The sequence below is a fragment of the Lagenorhynchus albirostris genome, chromosome 2 (genome assembly GCF_949774975.1).
Source record: "Lagenorhynchus albirostris chromosome 2, mLagAlb1.1, whole genome shotgun sequence".
NCBI classification, from domain to species: Eukaryota; Metazoa; Chordata; class Mammalia; order Artiodactyla; family Delphinidae; genus Lagenorhynchus; species Lagenorhynchus albirostris.
This window is the reverse complement of record NC_083096.1, coordinates 172314246-172331218: the sequence shown is the minus strand read 5'-3', so window position 1 is coordinate 172331218 and position 16973 is coordinate 172314246. Positions and strand designations below refer to the sequence as shown.

The 16973-nt window shown below is 54.2% G+C and overlaps 1 protein-coding gene across 1 annotated transcript; it reads left to right on the top strand.

The window, feature by feature from the left end:
• The first annotated feature begins 7775 nt into the window (after positions 1 to 7775).
• KLHDC7A (kelch domain containing 7A) lies at positions 7776 to 10160 on the top strand. The gene has a single exon (XM_060142791.1). The coding sequence runs from the start codon at positions 7776 to 7778 to the stop codon at positions 10158 to 10160; it is 2385 nt and encodes a 794-aa protein (XP_059998774.1).
• Positions 10161 to 16973: the final 6813 nt, after the last annotated feature.

Sequence of the window (16973 nt, the reverse complement as noted above, 5' to 3'; positions counted from 1 at the left end):
GCAAGTGGCAACTCGGAACATGGGTTGCGGAAGAAGCAGGAGAGAGCAGAGGGGAGAGATGAGCGACCAGGATGGGGCTCCGTGGACAGCCAGCTCCAGGGAGTGTGCTGCCCCTGGAAGGGCACTCAGGGCTGGTGACTGTCTGGAATATTGCAGGAGGAGGAGACGCGAGCAATAACATGAGGGAGACACAGCCTGGCTTCAGATCTAAAGGCGCCTGGTTTGAATCTCAGGGCTGCCATTTCCTAGCTGTGTGCTTTTAGGCAAATAACTTAACCTCTCACGGTTTCTTCCTTGCAAGACAGGGATAACCATGCCTCCTTGGTGAGGTTGTGAAAATTCGCTTTAATGAGAAGCTACCTCTGGAGCACTTAGCCCAGGACAAGGCACACAACCAGCCTTTGACAATGATGGGTTCCAGTATGATCCATCAATTCATTTTATATACACTTATCAACCCCTCTGTACACCTGCACCAGGTGCCCTCCTAGGCATCCTACTGTGTTTTCTGACAATAACCCCATAGAGGGATGACGTCATGCCTGTTTGAGAGATGGGAAAACAAAGGCACAGGGATTTTCAGTCAGAATCAGTAGTGATGTATATTAAGGTTGTTGTGGGAGCTCAGATGTCAAGGGGTCAGTGACAAAGGTGTCACCTCTCTCTGACTCAGGGCAAGAGAAGACACATGCTCTTGATGATACGCAAGGTCATACAGCTGATTGGTTCTTGGGAGTATGGGCGCGTTTATAGTGCTTCACATAGGGATCTGGTTAACAGGAGGATTCTGATTTTCTGAGGCTGGGGTAGGGCCTGAGATCCTGCGTGCTGACAGGGGTTTCTAGAGAATGGCTTTGGGGTAAAACTGACTTGACCTTGAGCAAGAAACAAAGCCTCAGATTCCCCATCTGTGGAGTGGGTCTCAACTCCCCTCTAGGTCTGTGTGAAGATGAAAGAAGATGGTGCCTGCAGCCTTGGCAGAGCACAGAGCCTGGCACAGAGCGGGTACCCAGGAAATACTGGTTATGACCATCATTATTACTACTATCACTCTTGGCTCTGAGCCCTCCGTGAAAGCTCTGTCTGTGTGCGAGCACGGCTTATGCCACATACGCAAACCTCGCGATGCTCCCTTTGGTTCATTTCATCCCACCCCAGGAGTAAAAATCAGGATGCAATCTGCCGTTTCAAACAGCATCCATGAATCGTTTCACATTCAATTTCCCCATCAAATTCACAGGCACGTATCACATCCATTATTCCACTTCCTAATGGTCTGTGCAGAGGAAATCGTAAGTAGGACATTTCTTCACACCCTTGGCATTCCCAGCTCTTTGAAATCCCCTCTCCAGGCCAGACCCTTTTTCTGGCTGCTACAGCATGCTTTGTCTTCTCCAAAATCCTGGCCTCACTCACCACTGGCCTCTGCTCCTCCCAGAACATCAAGGAACTACAGTGACCTGTCTGTCCCCTTGGGAGAACAATGTTGGTCCTACCTTGGGTTTCTGTGGAGGTGAACTTTGGCAGCAGGTAGCAGGTGGGCTGGGTGGATGCAGGGTTCAGGGTCAGAGAGGACAGTGGTTTCAGCCCCACCTGCATACCACTCACAAGCTGCAGGGCCCTGGGCGAGATCACCATGACTCCTGGGAGCCTCAGTGCCCTCATCTATAAAATGGGGATGACAATGCCATCTGCACTGGGTGGTACAGTGAGAAGTGCCCGGTCAAGGGCTGTGCCCATAACAACCGTGACAGCTATTTGCTCAGGTCACGTGAATGGAAAATTTGACGGGATGCCCAGGAAGGGGTGAGCTTAGCACTCGGGACTCAGCAAGTGGCATTCACCGTGGCACATCCACCAGGGTCCCTGTTTGGCCTTACCTTTGCAGGCTCAGAATCCCAACTAAGGTGGCATCCCCGGTCCAGGAACTCCTGAGCCAGCATCACCCTAGACGGAGCAGAACAGGAGGCTGGGGGTTGGGGCGGAGCCAGTGGCGTGGGGGAATATCCGGCACTTTACCTCCTGGTGAAGCGTGGTCCTGCCCTGGCTGAGTGGTGCAGCATTGGAGGAGCCTGTGATACCAAGCATTGACTTCTAGTTCGTAAATGGTGGGGAGGACAGAGGGGGTGCTGGGGGAACGGCAGCCAGGCTGGTGGGCTTGGGGCGGTGGCTATTCACCAACCAGAATGCAAATAGGTCAATATTTAACAACCGGTGTGGATGCAGCCGTGCACATCAGCTGGGGGGGCAGCCCAGGGACGCTGAGGGTAAAAAAGCCCAACATACGTTAAGGAGAGTTTCTCGAGGAAAGGCCTCTGGGTGAGTGTAGAGAACCACCATACCACCATCAAATACTGAGTACCCTTCCGACAAGTGGCAACTTATCCTTGACCTAATCCTCCACCCCTAGACCGAGTCCGATGCCCTGTGTTCTAGTCCCAGCTGGACAGACAGCTAGGACTTAGTCTCCCCATCAGACAGGATCCATTTATTGATGACACTTCTGGATTTAAAAGTCCATGGTCTCCCTCAAGTGTGTATGTGTGCATGTGTGCGTGCACGCACACATGTACATTCATACACACGTACATCTGTATACATGTGTGTACACATGTGTGTATGCATGGGTATGTGTGCATTCATGTGCACACACATGCATATGTGTTCACATGCGTGTGTGTGTCTGTGTGTGCATGTCTGTGTATAAGGCCACACAACTCCCCAACTCCCTCTCTGACGTCTCCACCCACTCTCTGCACACACACCTCTCCTCCCAAAGTGCCCGCGCCCAGCTCTTCGCCACCTCGGACCCTCCACTCAGGCCCTCACTTGTTGCACCCACCTGGAGTCCACCTCCACCTTGGAACACACAGACGCATCAGGCTGAGCAGACCAGAGGAGGCACCGGCACGATGGAATGCAGAGCTAATCGCTGGAAGATGCGTCTGTTTATTTGCATGGCTCGCATTTGTCTCTGTTTTATCCCCCCCCCCCCCCCGGCCCCGAGCCAGCCGAAGAGTTCTCAATGGATCCTGCCCGCACGGAGAGACCAGACTGGCAGCCGGCACGCACATCCACAGAAGCCCAATATAGACTTCCAATTATCTTTTAATTTTGCTCCTGTCTTCATTTGTTCATTTCACTTTTTCCAAATGGACTGGAGGAAAAAAAGCTGTAATTTATGGACTTTGAAGTCAGCTGGCAGGAGCGTCCTGCTCACATGCCGGGTGGGATTAGACTTCAGGGTGGAGCCCAAACTCACTCCCAACCATCCAGCGGGGGAGCCGGCAGCCTCTTAGAGACCCCAAAGTCCCTAGTCTCTCGCTTCTGGTCTTCTGACTCCCTGTAGTAACTATATCTTCTTGATAGAGAACTTGGGCATCTGGGGCCCGCTGAGCTGACAGTGAGCTCCGAAGGCTAGCTAGTTCCTAGAGATGGCAAATGACTCCCCTAGGAGTACACCTCTCATAGGCAAATGAACCAGTCCAAATCCTTCCCCTGCCACCTCCTTTATAGGCTCTCAGAAGGCTCTTATACCTCAGGGCCAGTGGTCCCCTACCCATATCACTCCAGGACCAGAAGTGAGACAAATAAAGACAGCCCCAGGGTCCCCTGAAATTATTCAAGCTAGCCACTTCTAAGCCTACCCTACCTTGCCCATCCTTTACCCTACCTTCCCATGAAAAACATAGTAAAGTCAATGCTTCCCACTTCCCCTCCTTCCTCTGCCTCCTGGTGACCCTGGTGCATCCTCATGTGGCCCTGTACAGCAGAGGGTAGGGGCTCCCTTAGGGAACTGTAACAAGCTACCTTTCCAAGAGCAGTCATCTCCTGATCTGTTGGCCTCACCATACCTGAATAATAAAGCCTACATTTTATAACTATCTCACGTGGCCGTGGTCACTGGGGACCAGAATGGAGGGCAGACAGCAAGAAGCCTCCGTTACTGAAGGTCCCCTCTGTGCTCAGCTGTTTCACAGGTGTTACTTCCACCCTCCAACAAAGGAAGTGCTAAGCCAGGATTCATATCAGTGTCACCTGACCCTCCACCCTCATACGCACAGCCTGCACCCAGCCCCAAGATCCAGTCTGGAGGTCTCATGCATTGTCACAGCTCTCACGTCCCCCTGTATTCCTCACCCCTTGCTATTTCCCTCTTCTTGGCCCTCCCTGTTCTGCCTACCAAGTACCCTCTCCACTCTCGTGTCCTGGCCTGGCACAGGGACTCCTGCTTCCCTCTCCCCCAGACACACTCACCTACGAGCATCATCACACTTCACCACCTTCTTGCTAGGCATCTTCTTCCCCCAGAGTCAGCAGTCTCCACAGGTTCGGGCTCCATGGGTGTCTCTTAACCTAGGTCACTGCACAGGGCCTGGTACATGGTAAACATCTGGTAAATAACTGTCCTATCAATCCATCAACCAATCAGTCTCTGCCCCCTCTTTCTTTTATCAAAATATTCAATGCTAAACACCTCTTTCTGGAATCCTCTCCTGACCTCTCTTCTGATGCCCCGTGTTCCAGCCTCCCTGGCCATCGAATAGTCTGGTTGTACTTTGTCAATAAGCACCTGTTGACAAGTCACCTTTTTCATTTTTCCTTTGTGATACACTGTGACTTGATCATATCTGAGGCATAGGCGCCATCTTCCAGATCTGGATGTAAGTCCTTCCCCAGGGCTGGGGCTGGGTCTTCTGCTCCCAGTGGCCCTTTCACTTTCTCCTGGCCACCCAGGGGCCTGGTTTGGCCACATCCAATACCAAGGGGTACAGTTCCAAATGGAAAGAGCGGTTGTCTGACTCAAAGCTTTTAAGCTGTGGCTATAGGGAGGGTGCTCCGGGACACATGGAGCCTTTCTTGGGTGGGAAGCAGCCCATGAAAGGGGCTGAGACACTGCTCCCTTGGTGGCATCTGAGAGGACAATGCCAGGTCACAGCACTCAGGAGGGCATGCCACAAGTCTCCCTCTCTGAGGGTATGGGAGGCCCAAAGCTGCCCTTACTGCTGAAATGGTAGCTTGGCCCCTGGGAGGGGGGCAGTCCACATCAGTCCCCAAAGCCCTGATTTCACCACTGGACAAATCATTTTTATTCCCCTTTATAGCTCATCCTCTCCTTCCGAGAGGAAGATAAATGGGCCTTGCAGTTAGAGACACCTGGTTATAAATCAAGACTCTGCCACTGACGACCTCCGTCGACATTGGTGCATCCCTCTACGCCTCCGTTTCCTCACCTGTAAAATGAGGGCGATGACAATACCCACCTTCCTGGATGACTGGGAAGGTGAGATTATTTCACTCATACAAAGTACCCAGGATCCATTCCCCTTTCCCCGCCACTCTCCTGGATGGTCTAGGGGGCAACTGCTCACCCACCACCCAGGAGTGAAGAGGAATTCTTAGCAGACAAGTAAAAACACTGACTTCCTTTCCATTCCTCTACCCACTGGAATCTCCTGAGATGATTATTAAAAACGAGGATTTCCTGGAAGCCATCCCAAACCTACTGAATCATAAAATCTGGGGGCAGAGCTTGGAAATCTGCACGTCTAACGATAATTGTAAATCACTATTGTGACCGTGATGGAAAGCGAGAAAACCCTGCTGCGGGTCACCAGCAAGACAGGCAGAGAACGCCTGACTACCGGGGCAGTGTTACCTGTTGGGTGAATTCAAGTCTGTAAAATTCAGGAGTCTGGAAACAAAAGATAGAAATCCCTTTACAGGCAAATTGACATAACATTGGAGCTGCCATAAAGTAGGGAGGACAATTGTATCCCTCCCAAACGGGACAGTGAACAGTAGATGAGATGCATCCTGAGTGTCCACCCCCATCCTCCCCGCAGAAAGGCACAAATATGTTGGCTTTTGTCCCAATTTGCCTCCGGCCCCAGAGTTGAACTTACTTGGAGACTTAGAATCCAGCAGAGCAGTGTGTACTTTGAGCCGCAGCCCGTGTGATGAAAGATAAAAGAGGCGCATAGAAGAACAACAGAACAAGAAGGAAACGATGATGCCGGTAGGAGGGAGGCACCAGGAAGGAGGCACAGGAGGCAGCCTTTGACCTGACTCAGATGGCTGGAGGAATGTGGACCAGCAAAGACAGGGGAAGGCAGCCTGAGCCCCAGCCCAGATCCAGGTAGGCACAGCAGCGATCAGGGGATGATTTTGGAAGGTAAACTAAGGCTGGAGCGTAGAGGGTTGTGAACAACATCATAAGGAATCAGGATTTTCTCCTCAAGTCAAGGTTTCAGAGACATATTCCTCTGAAAACTCTGTATTTCAGAGTGGTTTTTTTTTTTTTTTTTTTTTTTTTTTTTTGCGGTATGCGGGCCTCTCACTGTTGTGGCCTCTCCCGTTGCGGAGCACAGGCTCCAGATGCGCAGGCTCAGCGGCCATGGCTCACGGGCCCAGCTGCTCCGCGGCATGTGGGACCTTCCCGGACTGGGGCACGAACCCACGTCCCCTGCATCGGCAGACGGACTCTCAACCACTGCGCCACCAGAGAAGCCCTCAGAGTGGTTTTTATTCTCATATGTAAAAGTTAAATGCCAACGTTTAGAAATCGAGAGTGATGGCATCACCACCTAGACTCTAAGTGACTCTGAAACAGTGGGACCAGGGGGTGCTGGGACCGCCCACCTGGCACCATCAGCCCCCATAGGTAGCATGAGGCTGAAACCCCTGCCCTGGCATTTGGGGACCCCAAAAAGACCTCAGTCTGGGGAGGGGCAGAATTACACCTGCGCTTCCAAAGGTCCAACTGATGACAATTATGGGAGTCATCAGCCCTACGGCCTTTACACACATTAACCCATTTTGTTCTCACCACAACCTTATGAGATGCTGTTACCCCCATTTTTCAGATGAAGAAACTGAGGCACAGAGAGGTGAAATCACTTGCCTAAGGTCACACTGCTGGTACGTAGCAGAGCTGTGTGGCCTGGATCCGAAACCCACAGCGCCGGTGAGATGAGCGGCGGTGAGTCTCCCTTGGCCTCTCACCATATGAGGTTGTCTGGTTCAGAGGGTGAGGTTGTGGCCCATGTCTGTCCCCGATCTAGGTACTAATGCCATGTGTTTTCCCCAACTCCTCACAGGAAGGCCGGTTTTCTTAGTCAACTTATCAGGCAGGGAAGGAGGGCAGAGTCACGCAGGAGCCAGTTCAGGTGGTTTGGCTGCAGTCCCCAGCTCAGCCTCACCTGCTGCTGACTGCAGACCCCGCCCCCCACCGTGGGGAACAACCAACCTCAACAGGAAGAAAACAGACCCGGGAGGTTCTCCTGCCATGCCTGCCGTGGCCCCACCTGCCCCACAAGTCACCACACCCAACCCTCCCAGCCCAGCGGATTTGCAAAGAGAAAACAAAACACACACACAAATAATCGCCAACCCCGTGCCTTTCCTGGCATCCGGTGACTGGTCAAGAGCTCCCTCCCTCTCTGTGTACCCGCTGGGCACTCCTAACCCTCTCCAGCTGCTGCCGGCTCGGGTGGCTGATCACAGGCTCAGCCCCCCGGCAGGTGCCTCCCACTCCCAGGGAAAGCAGCGAAGGATCCAAGGGCGCCGGCAGCCGAGATCTGCCAGCCCTGAGCCCCACCGGCCACCCTCTGCCAGCTCAAAGTCACCTTTGCCACAACTCCTCCGCTGGGAGCCGGTCAGAGCCAGCCCAAGGCCCCGTCCCTCTCAGCTCCGCAGGAACCAGGAACCACTCCCCACTGGGCAATCATTAATCAGATTCTTGACATTCCTCTGCCCCAGGTCGGCTTGGGAACATGCTCCCCACAGGAGAGGGAGCAGAGGCCCAGGGCTGCCATCTGGACATGCAGCTGGCGGGCAAGGTGGTGCTGTCTGCCGCTGCCCTGCTCCTGGCGACCGCAGCCTACAGGCTGTACAAGCCAAGGCCTGCCCAGGCCCCCCTGGGGGGTGGGAACGCCAAGGCTGAGGCCAAGGACGAGGCAGAGGGCTCCAGGCAGCCTGCCATCCAGGAGGCTGTTTCCGGGGCGCCACAGTGGGGCCTGAGACGCCGGAGGGGAAGCAAGGGGGTCGGAGTATCGCTGGGCTGCAGCTGGGAGAATCCGGAGGGTCCCGGAGTCCTGGCGACAGGAGCACCTCCTGCAGACTCAGAAGCCCAAGCGACTGGGAAACCCGAGAGGAAATGTGCTGGTGAGGAACAGGGTGGGCAGTGCACGGACTCTGGCCTGGCACCTCCTCGGGGCAGTGGCCAGGAAGCCGGAACAGCTGCTGGCGGTAAGCTGCCCTGTCGCGCCCATTGGTGCAGTGAACCCCAAAGCTCCCTAACTGGCCTCGCTGCAGCGGACGGCAGCGGTGTGAGCGGTGACCTTGCCCCATGGCGGGACAGCAGATCCCAGGAGCACCTGGGGGCCGGGGAGCAGGAATCCTCCGACCGGTGCGGGGCGGCCCACACAGAAGGCAAGAGTGACATGAACAAGAGCTGGGTCTTTACGCGTGTGACAGGGGTCCACAGGGAAGAGGCTGGGGCCCTCCGGGCTGCCTCGGACATGGGCCTGGCCCTGCGTCAGCAGGAGGGAGCCACCGAGTCCTCCTATACCTTCTTGTCTGTGGCCCGGGTTCGAGTGGAGGAGAATTTCATACCGGAGAAGATGGAGGGGACCAGGCCCAGGCTGAAGCGCAAGGTGTACGACTACTGTGTTGAATCCACCCGTCAGGCCACCTCCAGGGACAGGCTGGCCCCCAGAACAGCAGCCCTGGCGGAGGCTCCACCCCCTGTGTCAGGGCCAGGCCCCCTGGGAGTGGGGGCAGCCTCGGGAGGCCAGGCCGATGACACAGTAGGTGGAGTGGGGACAGCCGCCCCCCCTGAGCCTGTGCTGTCACCCTCCGCACAAGGCTTCAGCAGGAAGCAGAGCCTCCTTCAGATCGTGGAGAACCCGGAGCTCCAGCTGCAGCTCGAAGGCTTTGGGGACCCTGCTCCATCGTGCCCAGACCAGAGCGCCCTGCCCACCAGCCCCATATCCCAGGGTTCTCTTGGGTCCAGCTCAGCTGGAAGCAGCGGGAAGCCCCACCTGCACTCTGTGGCTGGGGCCAATTTCTTTCACCTCCCACTCAGCCCTGGATCAGCCCCAGGCGCCCACCTGGATCTGGGCAATTGTTATGAGGTGCTGGCCTTTGCCAAGAAGCAGAGCCTGGAGGCCCTGAAGGAAGCCGCCTACAAGGTGATGAGTGACAACTACCTCCAGGTCCTGCGCAGCCCAGACATCTATGGGTGCCTGAGTGGGGCAGAGCGGGAGCTGATCCTCCAGAGACGGCTCCGGGGCCGCAAGCACCTGGTGGTGGCCGACATGTGCCCCCAGGAAGACTCCAGCCGCCTCTGCTGCTATGACGACGAGCGGGATGTCTGGCACCCGCTGGCCCGTCTGCCCCCTGAGGCTGTGTCCCGGGGCTGTGCCGTCTGTAGCCTCTTCAATTATCTCTTCATCGTGTCCGGTTGCCAGGGGTTTGGGCACCAGCCCTCCAACCGTGTCTTCTGCTACAACCCGCTGACGGGCATCTGGAGTGAGGTGTGCCCTCTGAACCAGGCCCGCCCTCACTGCCAGCTGGTGGCCCTGGATGGACACCTGTACGCCATCGGGGGTGAGTGTCTGAACACGGTGGAATGCTACGACCCTCGCCTGGACCGCTGGACCTTTTCCCCGCCGCTCCCCAGTGACACCTTTGCCCTGGCGCACACAGCCGCGGCGTGCGCCGGAGAGATCTTCGTCACCGGCGGCTCCCTGCGCTACCTGCTGCTCCGATTCTCCACCCAGGAGCAGCGCTGGCGGGCCGGCCCCACTGGGGGCGGCAAGGACCGCACAGCCCAGATGGTGGCGGTCAAAGGCTTTCTCTATCGCTTTGACCTCAACCGCAGCCTGGGCATCAGCGTGTACCGCTGCAGCGCCAGCACCCGCCTCTGGTACGAGTGCGCCACATATCGGACCCCTTACCCGGACACCTTCCAGTGTGCCGTGGTGGACGACCTCATCTACTGTGTGGGGCGCCAGCGCACCCTCCGCTTCCTGGCCGACTACGTCTCCCCCAGGTTTGTGCCCGAGGAGCTACAGAGCTTCCCCTCCCCGCAGGGCACCCTCCTGCCCACCGTCCTGACCTTGCCCGGCCCTGATGTGCCCCAGACCAGGGTCTAGTGGCCCCTCTGCTGGGCCCCTTCTGCAAAACTAGAGGCAAAAACATCCCCTACGCATCCTCCATGGACCATTTCTGGGAGATCAGGTGGCCTGGGAATCTGGCCAGCAGGAGGTGAATTCCAGTCCTTTCTCCTCCACTGGATGGACTTCTTAGCTGCATCTTTGCCCCCATTGGGCTGCAGAAGCCCAGTGTGGAAATGGACCTCGGGACTGGTGCTCTGAGGCCCAGGATGCCCATGTCCGCAGGGATGGCCATCGCCTTGCTTGAGCTCTGAATGGGGGGCAGGTACCAGGACCCCAGCCAAGTTCAGGGGCACAGCCTTATCCCAGTCCTGGTTCCGAGGGCCAGTTCACCCCCAATGACTCCTCAAGCTGACCCTGCTGGTTCTGGGCTAGACCTCCATAAGCCGCCAGGGCCTCTTCCTAAACATTGGCCACTGAGCCCCAACCTCCAAGATTCCCAGGAGCACCTGGGACACACAGGTGGGGAAAATGAAGGGAGGCGGCTCCAGCAGGACCAGGAAGGGGCCCAGGAGAGCCCCAGGGGGCCCGGCCAGAGGGAGAGATGGCTGGAGAAGCAGAACAGCTGAAGTTGGAACAGCCCACGGGAGCTCTTGTCTGCAGAATAAATTGACCAAAGCCCACTTCAATTTTTCTCATTACCTGGAATTCTAGTATACTGGAAGGAGGAGAAACCTACATGTTCAGCATCCATTTGTAAAGGCACATCTTCTTGCAGGGTTTACTGAGAATACAATTGATTCTGAATACGAGGTCTCAGGAGAGCGAGGAAAAAATGTGATCCGAGGGCCACCGTCTGCTGGGCCCGCTGTTATATGACCACTACACTCTCTCCCCAGATCTCAGAACCCTTCACAATACAGCTCCCCAAGCAGCCCAGCCCTCACCTTGGAGCTGGGGGGGCAGCCACCACCAGTCAGCCCTTCCAGGTGGTGAGAGGTGATGGCATCCTTTGCCCTCCCTGTGCCTTGTGGTCACCTGGTCTGCCTCATCAGACAGGAGAGGACCAGGGAGGGGCAGGTCCATGATGGAGCTGGGGAACTAGAAGGTTCTAGTGGTGCATTGGGAGACTGGGATCTCCTTTCATATCAGGTTTGGTAAATTCTCAAAGGGAAGAAACTCTCCAACCTCAGGAAGTTACCTTTCTTCCCAGAGGGAGGGGAGAGAGATTGGTCCAATCTATTACTGCAGCCCTGTTCCATCTCCAAAGGAGACACATATACAGAAAGGAGAGCAGCGATGCCCTTGGTCCCAGCCAGAAGCCAGGAAGCTGGGACCCCTTCTAAAGTGACAAGCTGCACGAGGAAAGAAGCAGAGAAGGGAGGTGCACCAGGGTAGGTCCCGCAGGTGGGGAGACAGGAGAGCTCAGACTGCAGCATCCCTATCTTAAAAATGGGAAGGACCATCCATGTCCTTCTCTGCCTGGGGGATAAAGGTGAGCACTGGAGGAAGTTCTTCCCAGTTCCGCGGGGTCCTGGCAGGAGCTTGTGTTCACTGCAGGTGTCGGGGCTGATCTGGGGTGGGGGATCTTTTTAGAAGATGCAGAATTGGAACAAAGAATGAGAGGAGGTTGATACAGAGACGAAGCCTTTTCTTGGACCGCACAAGGCCACCTTCCCTATTCTAGGGCTTGGGAGGCGAAGCTGCTTAGTTTATTTCTAAGTTGGAAGCTGGGGAAGGAAAGATCGCTGGGACTATGGCTGGAGCCTGTGGAGGGTGACCTCCTCCCCAAACCCCTCCACCACAAAGGCCACGCTCAAGTTCAGAGTCAACACTCAGGCGTGAACCTCCAAGGGACCCAGGGGAATTGGAGATGTGATGCCAGGTGGGGAGAAGGGTTTGCTCAGAAGGAGAATCCCATCTGGGGGCTGGGGCAGGTCTCCGGTAAGGAGCCCGGCAGGGGACAAGACCTCAGCCAAGCTGGGTAGGGTGTGGGGAAGGGCTCCGAGCCAAGGGTGAGCTAGGGATCACTCTGGAAAACTCCCAGAAGCCCATTGCATACATATGGCAGGGACTAGGGACATGGATCAAGGGATAAGGCAGCAGAGCTTGTTCTAGACGGTGGATGTGGTCTTCATGATGAGAGGGAGAGCTGAGACTTGAGCCTGGGTTCAGGTACGCCACACATCTTATCTGCCTCCGATGGTCCCATGGCAGACATCACCAAGCCATCACCATGTCTTTTCTTGTTGAGCTCTTTCAGTAGCCTCAGAACTCTTTCGCATGGAGCCCCAGGCAGTCGTTACTGATGGATTAGAGCTGTGCATTTCTTATTCCTGGCCTGGGTCTCCAGAGCTGGGTTTAGGGATGAGAGTGGTCAGGGCTGTCGTGTTAGGGCAAGGTTCAGGGGGCCTGCAAAAACCACCTGGGGCCGCGATGGTCAGGGTTCATTTACAGACTGTTTAAGCCAGGCGCTGTTCCAGGTGTTGGAGATACAATACACCCCTGCCCTAATAGACCTCACATTCTAGCTGTAGAAAACAGGCAATTTTAGAAAACAAATACATAAACACACACATAGAACCCATGCTGCATACAGGCCATTGAGAAAGAGAAGGCAGACAAGTGAGATCGTGTGATCAGGCTCCCTGATAAGAAGAAGCTGGGCAGAGACCTGAGTGGAAATCTGGAAGATGCAAAGACCAAGACTGGCTCAGGGCCTGGGAGGGCTGTCTCTGCCTCCTGAATGACTTTGCCACGCCAGCGGGGGAGGGAAGGAGTGCCTCCCAGGCACTCCATCCTGTTGTGTGAGGAGGGCAGGAGCCCAGCTATTTGCTTTAGCCTTTCCTGTGAGGGAAAGAATCTCATTACACCAACATTTATGAAAGAGGGTCTTTAGATAGACGTAAGCTACATTCCCAAGAGAGAAGCAGAGTTTGCACCTTTAAGGGGGAGAGTCAAAATAACACACAGACATCACACCTGAGTGTGTGGCTGGGTGTCAGTGAGCCCATCTGACTCCATGAAATCAGAGTCTAGGCTTTCCACTTGACCTTTTTAATAGCCTTGTCTCTTGCCCTCTAGCCCTCAGCCTCAGAGTGGCCTGTGTGTCACTGGGCTTCTCCACGGGTCATCTCTTCCTGTTTTCCCAGTAAGAGTTATTTCTTCTTTAGGAAAAAAAAAAAAAACAAGTTTGTATTGTTTTGCACCTTAGGCCAACCATGCCATTATAGAACAAAAATTGGAAAATAGAGAAAAGTATAAAAAAATCTCCCCAGTTTCGCCACCCAAAGACAGACACACACACCCCCTCCACTGTGGTGTAGGTCCCTCCGGTCTGCTTTTCTTGTGCATGACTTTTGTTTGGCTTGATTTTTGCCTAGATGTGATTGTGCTGAGTATACAATTCAGTTGCTTCCCTTTTTTACTTAGCTTTATAGAATAAGCGTTTTCCCGTCTTATTACAAACCCTCGGTAAACGTCATTTCAATAGATGCACAATATTCCATCCAGTGGACCTGCCATGGTTTACTTAAACATTCCCCCCTCATTCAGGCCTGTAGATGTTTTTTTTTTCTGTTGGCTTCTTTTTCTATCATAAATAAAACGTCTTTTGTTTTCGCGTTCCTCTCTGTCTGAGGCCTCCATCAATGTTTACAAGAGAAGCTCAGCCTCGGTTCTGTCTGGAAGAGCCAGGCTGTTGAAACAACCATAGAAACCACAGCAGTTGCCTGGGGCTGGGATCTTGGCCCTGCTTTTACTATAGGGCACAGAGCTGCCCTTGGAAATGACCAGCAAGGAAGGCAAGGCCGGAGGCCCTCCTGTCCTATGGGATTCCTGGAGCCAGGATGTAAGATAAGGACCCCTGCTCTGCACACGCCAGGAACTGAGCCACATGCTTCCTACACCTCCCCTCATTTATCCTCACAACAAGCCCATTTTACAGGTGAGAAAACTGAGGCTCGGTGAGTTCAAGGAAACTTGCCTCCATGGCAAAGTCTAAAAGACCCTCAATTGCCTTAAAAGCATCCTTAAACCTGGCCTGCCCACTCTCAGCACATTGCTATTTCCATTCCCCTACCATGAGGTGCAGAGCCAAGGACTTCGCCTCAGCTGTCTCGTGGGCTGCCCCTAATCCCTGTCCGTCCCCCACCAATCAATTATGCTCTATCCTTGAATTTGGAACTCAAAAGAAATTGTCTTAAGCTCTCTGACCCTCCATATCTGCAACTCTAAAGTGGCTTTGCCACTGCCAGCCTCGCGAGAACGTTCTAAGAACTAACAAGAGGATATGTGTAAAGCACCTGGCCGCTCCAGTGGTGCCGGAGCGGCTGCTCCAAAAGTCGGTCTCAGAAGAAGCATCATCTTCTGCAGGGAGGGTGCTCTGAGCCACCTCGGGGAGAGGGACCTCTCCTACTCCCACTCCCCTTTCTCAGTGTCCTGGCCCCTGAGGAAGGAGGTTTTCTGGCATTTAAGCCCAAGAGGCCTCATCTTGTGTAACAAGGTGTAGGGATTGGGGGAGGATGCTCAACTTATGCATATCTTAGACCATCCAGGCTTTGAGACAAGCCTGTACAATCCTCTACCAGGGTGAGTGACTGGTTGGCATGAGTTTCCCAAGCTCAAAGCATTAAGCATTTCCCCAGGTCATCCGACAGCAGTGAAGAGCTTCAGAGGCTGCCCGGGAGTCCCTGGAAACCCTGAGAAGGTGCAAGGTGGAAGGGGCTCCTTTCTCTTGCCGATGGGGGGTAAGAACCCCTCAGAGCACCTGGGAGGCCCATGCGCTGTATCTGGTCTGCAGATATTCTGAGCCCCAGACCGGTGCCCCGCACTTCCCACCTTGGTCATCCTTACCTAGAGGGGCCCTGTGGCCCCAGGGTCACCCTCGGAGTCCCCTGAAGCTGCAGCTTCAGCCAGGAGGAGCCCCCTAGGCAGATGGGAGACTGCGGTGGAGGAAGGGGGATGAAACACAAAGGGAGGAGGTGCCTTCAGGGAGCGGAGATGAGAAGAGAGGCAGCTGGGGAGCCAGAAGAAAGGATAGCCCGAAGGTGAGTCTCTACAAAGAGCTGAGACTCAGGTTTTCTGAAAAGTGGGATGTGGGTCAAAATAAAACAAAATGAAAAAGCGATCAAGTCTCTGCCATGTTTTTGTGTGCAGGGAGGAGGGGGAGTCCCGGATCTTACACCAGTAATAATAACGACCTCGTTCCCCACACCCGGCTCTGTGCAAACACTTAAGCATCATTCCCTCATCCAATCCTGCCTGAGACATCTCTGCCTGAAAGCGATTCTCGTCGTGATATGGGGGAGGAAACGGAGGCAAGACGCTTCACGAAAATTAAAAGTTACTACTTAATATCTATTCCAACAGCTACCTTATCATTATTAAAAAACTCGAAGAGAGAAATTAATCATCGTCAATATGTTTATTGAGCACTAACTGAGCGCCAGGAGGCACTGTGCTTATATGATCTCATTTTATTCTCAAAACTACTTGGTAGATGACAAAACTGGCCACATGCTTTCCTTCCCATCAACTTCTCTGCCCTTGAATCTGGCCATGGCACTTGCTTTAACTAGCTTGGGCACTGGGTTTACTCTCTTGTGGTTCTTAGAAACCCTGACATTTCCACCACGTGCACAAGCCCGAGCTAGCCTGCTATACACACAGGACACACATGGCCCTTTTACCGGTCCCGCCAGTCCACAGCCAGCCAAACACCCGAGCCACTGACCACCAGCTGACCACAGATGCCCAAGTGAGCCCAGCCAAGACCAGCAGACCACCTGACTGAACTCAGCCCAAAGTGCTGTGAATGAAAGATATTGCCTGCCATGTCAGTAAACATGCCATGTTGCAACCATCAAGCCATCACATTACAGCCGCCCCGAAGGTGAGCCCTGAGGGAACCCAGGATGGAGGCAGGATACCCATCATCTCCCAGTCAGCTGCTGCAAGCCACCCACGAGGGTGCACCCTGAGGAGATTTAGAGCGAGAAGCCCAGGATACTGGCCCCAGAGAGCTGAGGTGCTATCACAGGAATAATTTCAATGAGCCCAGACTTTGCATTTTCCCAAACACAGAAAAAGTGCTAGATTTCTTAACTTGAGACATCTGGTTTTCCTTAATTAACAGTAATCTTTTGATGGTCCGACTATCTGGTTTTTGTTGCAAAACCCTATATATCCTCTCCCGCCCCCTCGCTTGCCTCGTTGGAGCAGTCTCTCAGAGTTACCTGAGATGCTGTGTCCCAGGCTTAAGTCCTCAGTTTTGTGCACCGAATAAAACATAACTCTCAACTTTTAGGTTATGCATTCTTTTTCCAGTTGACATTGCCAGTCCACTGACTCATGGGCAAAATAGCAGGCTGTGGGTTTAAGCCACTGCATTTTGGGGTGGTTTGGAACTCAGCAGTGCACAAGCGATACAGCAGTCCTGTAATGTACACGCTATTATCACCACTTTATAGCAGAGGAAACTAAATTTCAAGAAAGTGAACTCAGGCTTCCCTGGTGGCGCAGTGGTTGAGAGTCCGCCTGCCGATGCAGGGGACACGGGTTCGTGCCCCGGTCCGCGAGGATCCCATGTGCCGCGGAGCGGCTGGGCCCGTGAGCCATGGCCGCTGAGCCTGCGCGTCCGGAGCCTGTGCTCCGCAACGGGAGAGGCCACAACAGTGAGAAGCCCACGTACCGCAAAAAAAAAAAACCCAAAAAAACAAAAACAAAAAAAAAGAAAGTGAACTCACTTTCCCAGGATCATACTGAGAGAGAGGCTGAGACACCACCAACTCAGGTCTGCCTAACTCCAAATCCTGCATCATTCAGCCATATGGTTCTGGTTCCGTAACTCCA

Bases quoted from the DNA above. Each gene is read 5' to 3' on its own strand.
- KLHDC7A (XM_060142791.1), top strand. From the start codon at position 7,776: ATGCTCCCCACAGGAGAGGGAGCAGAGGCCCAGGGCTGCCATCTGGAC.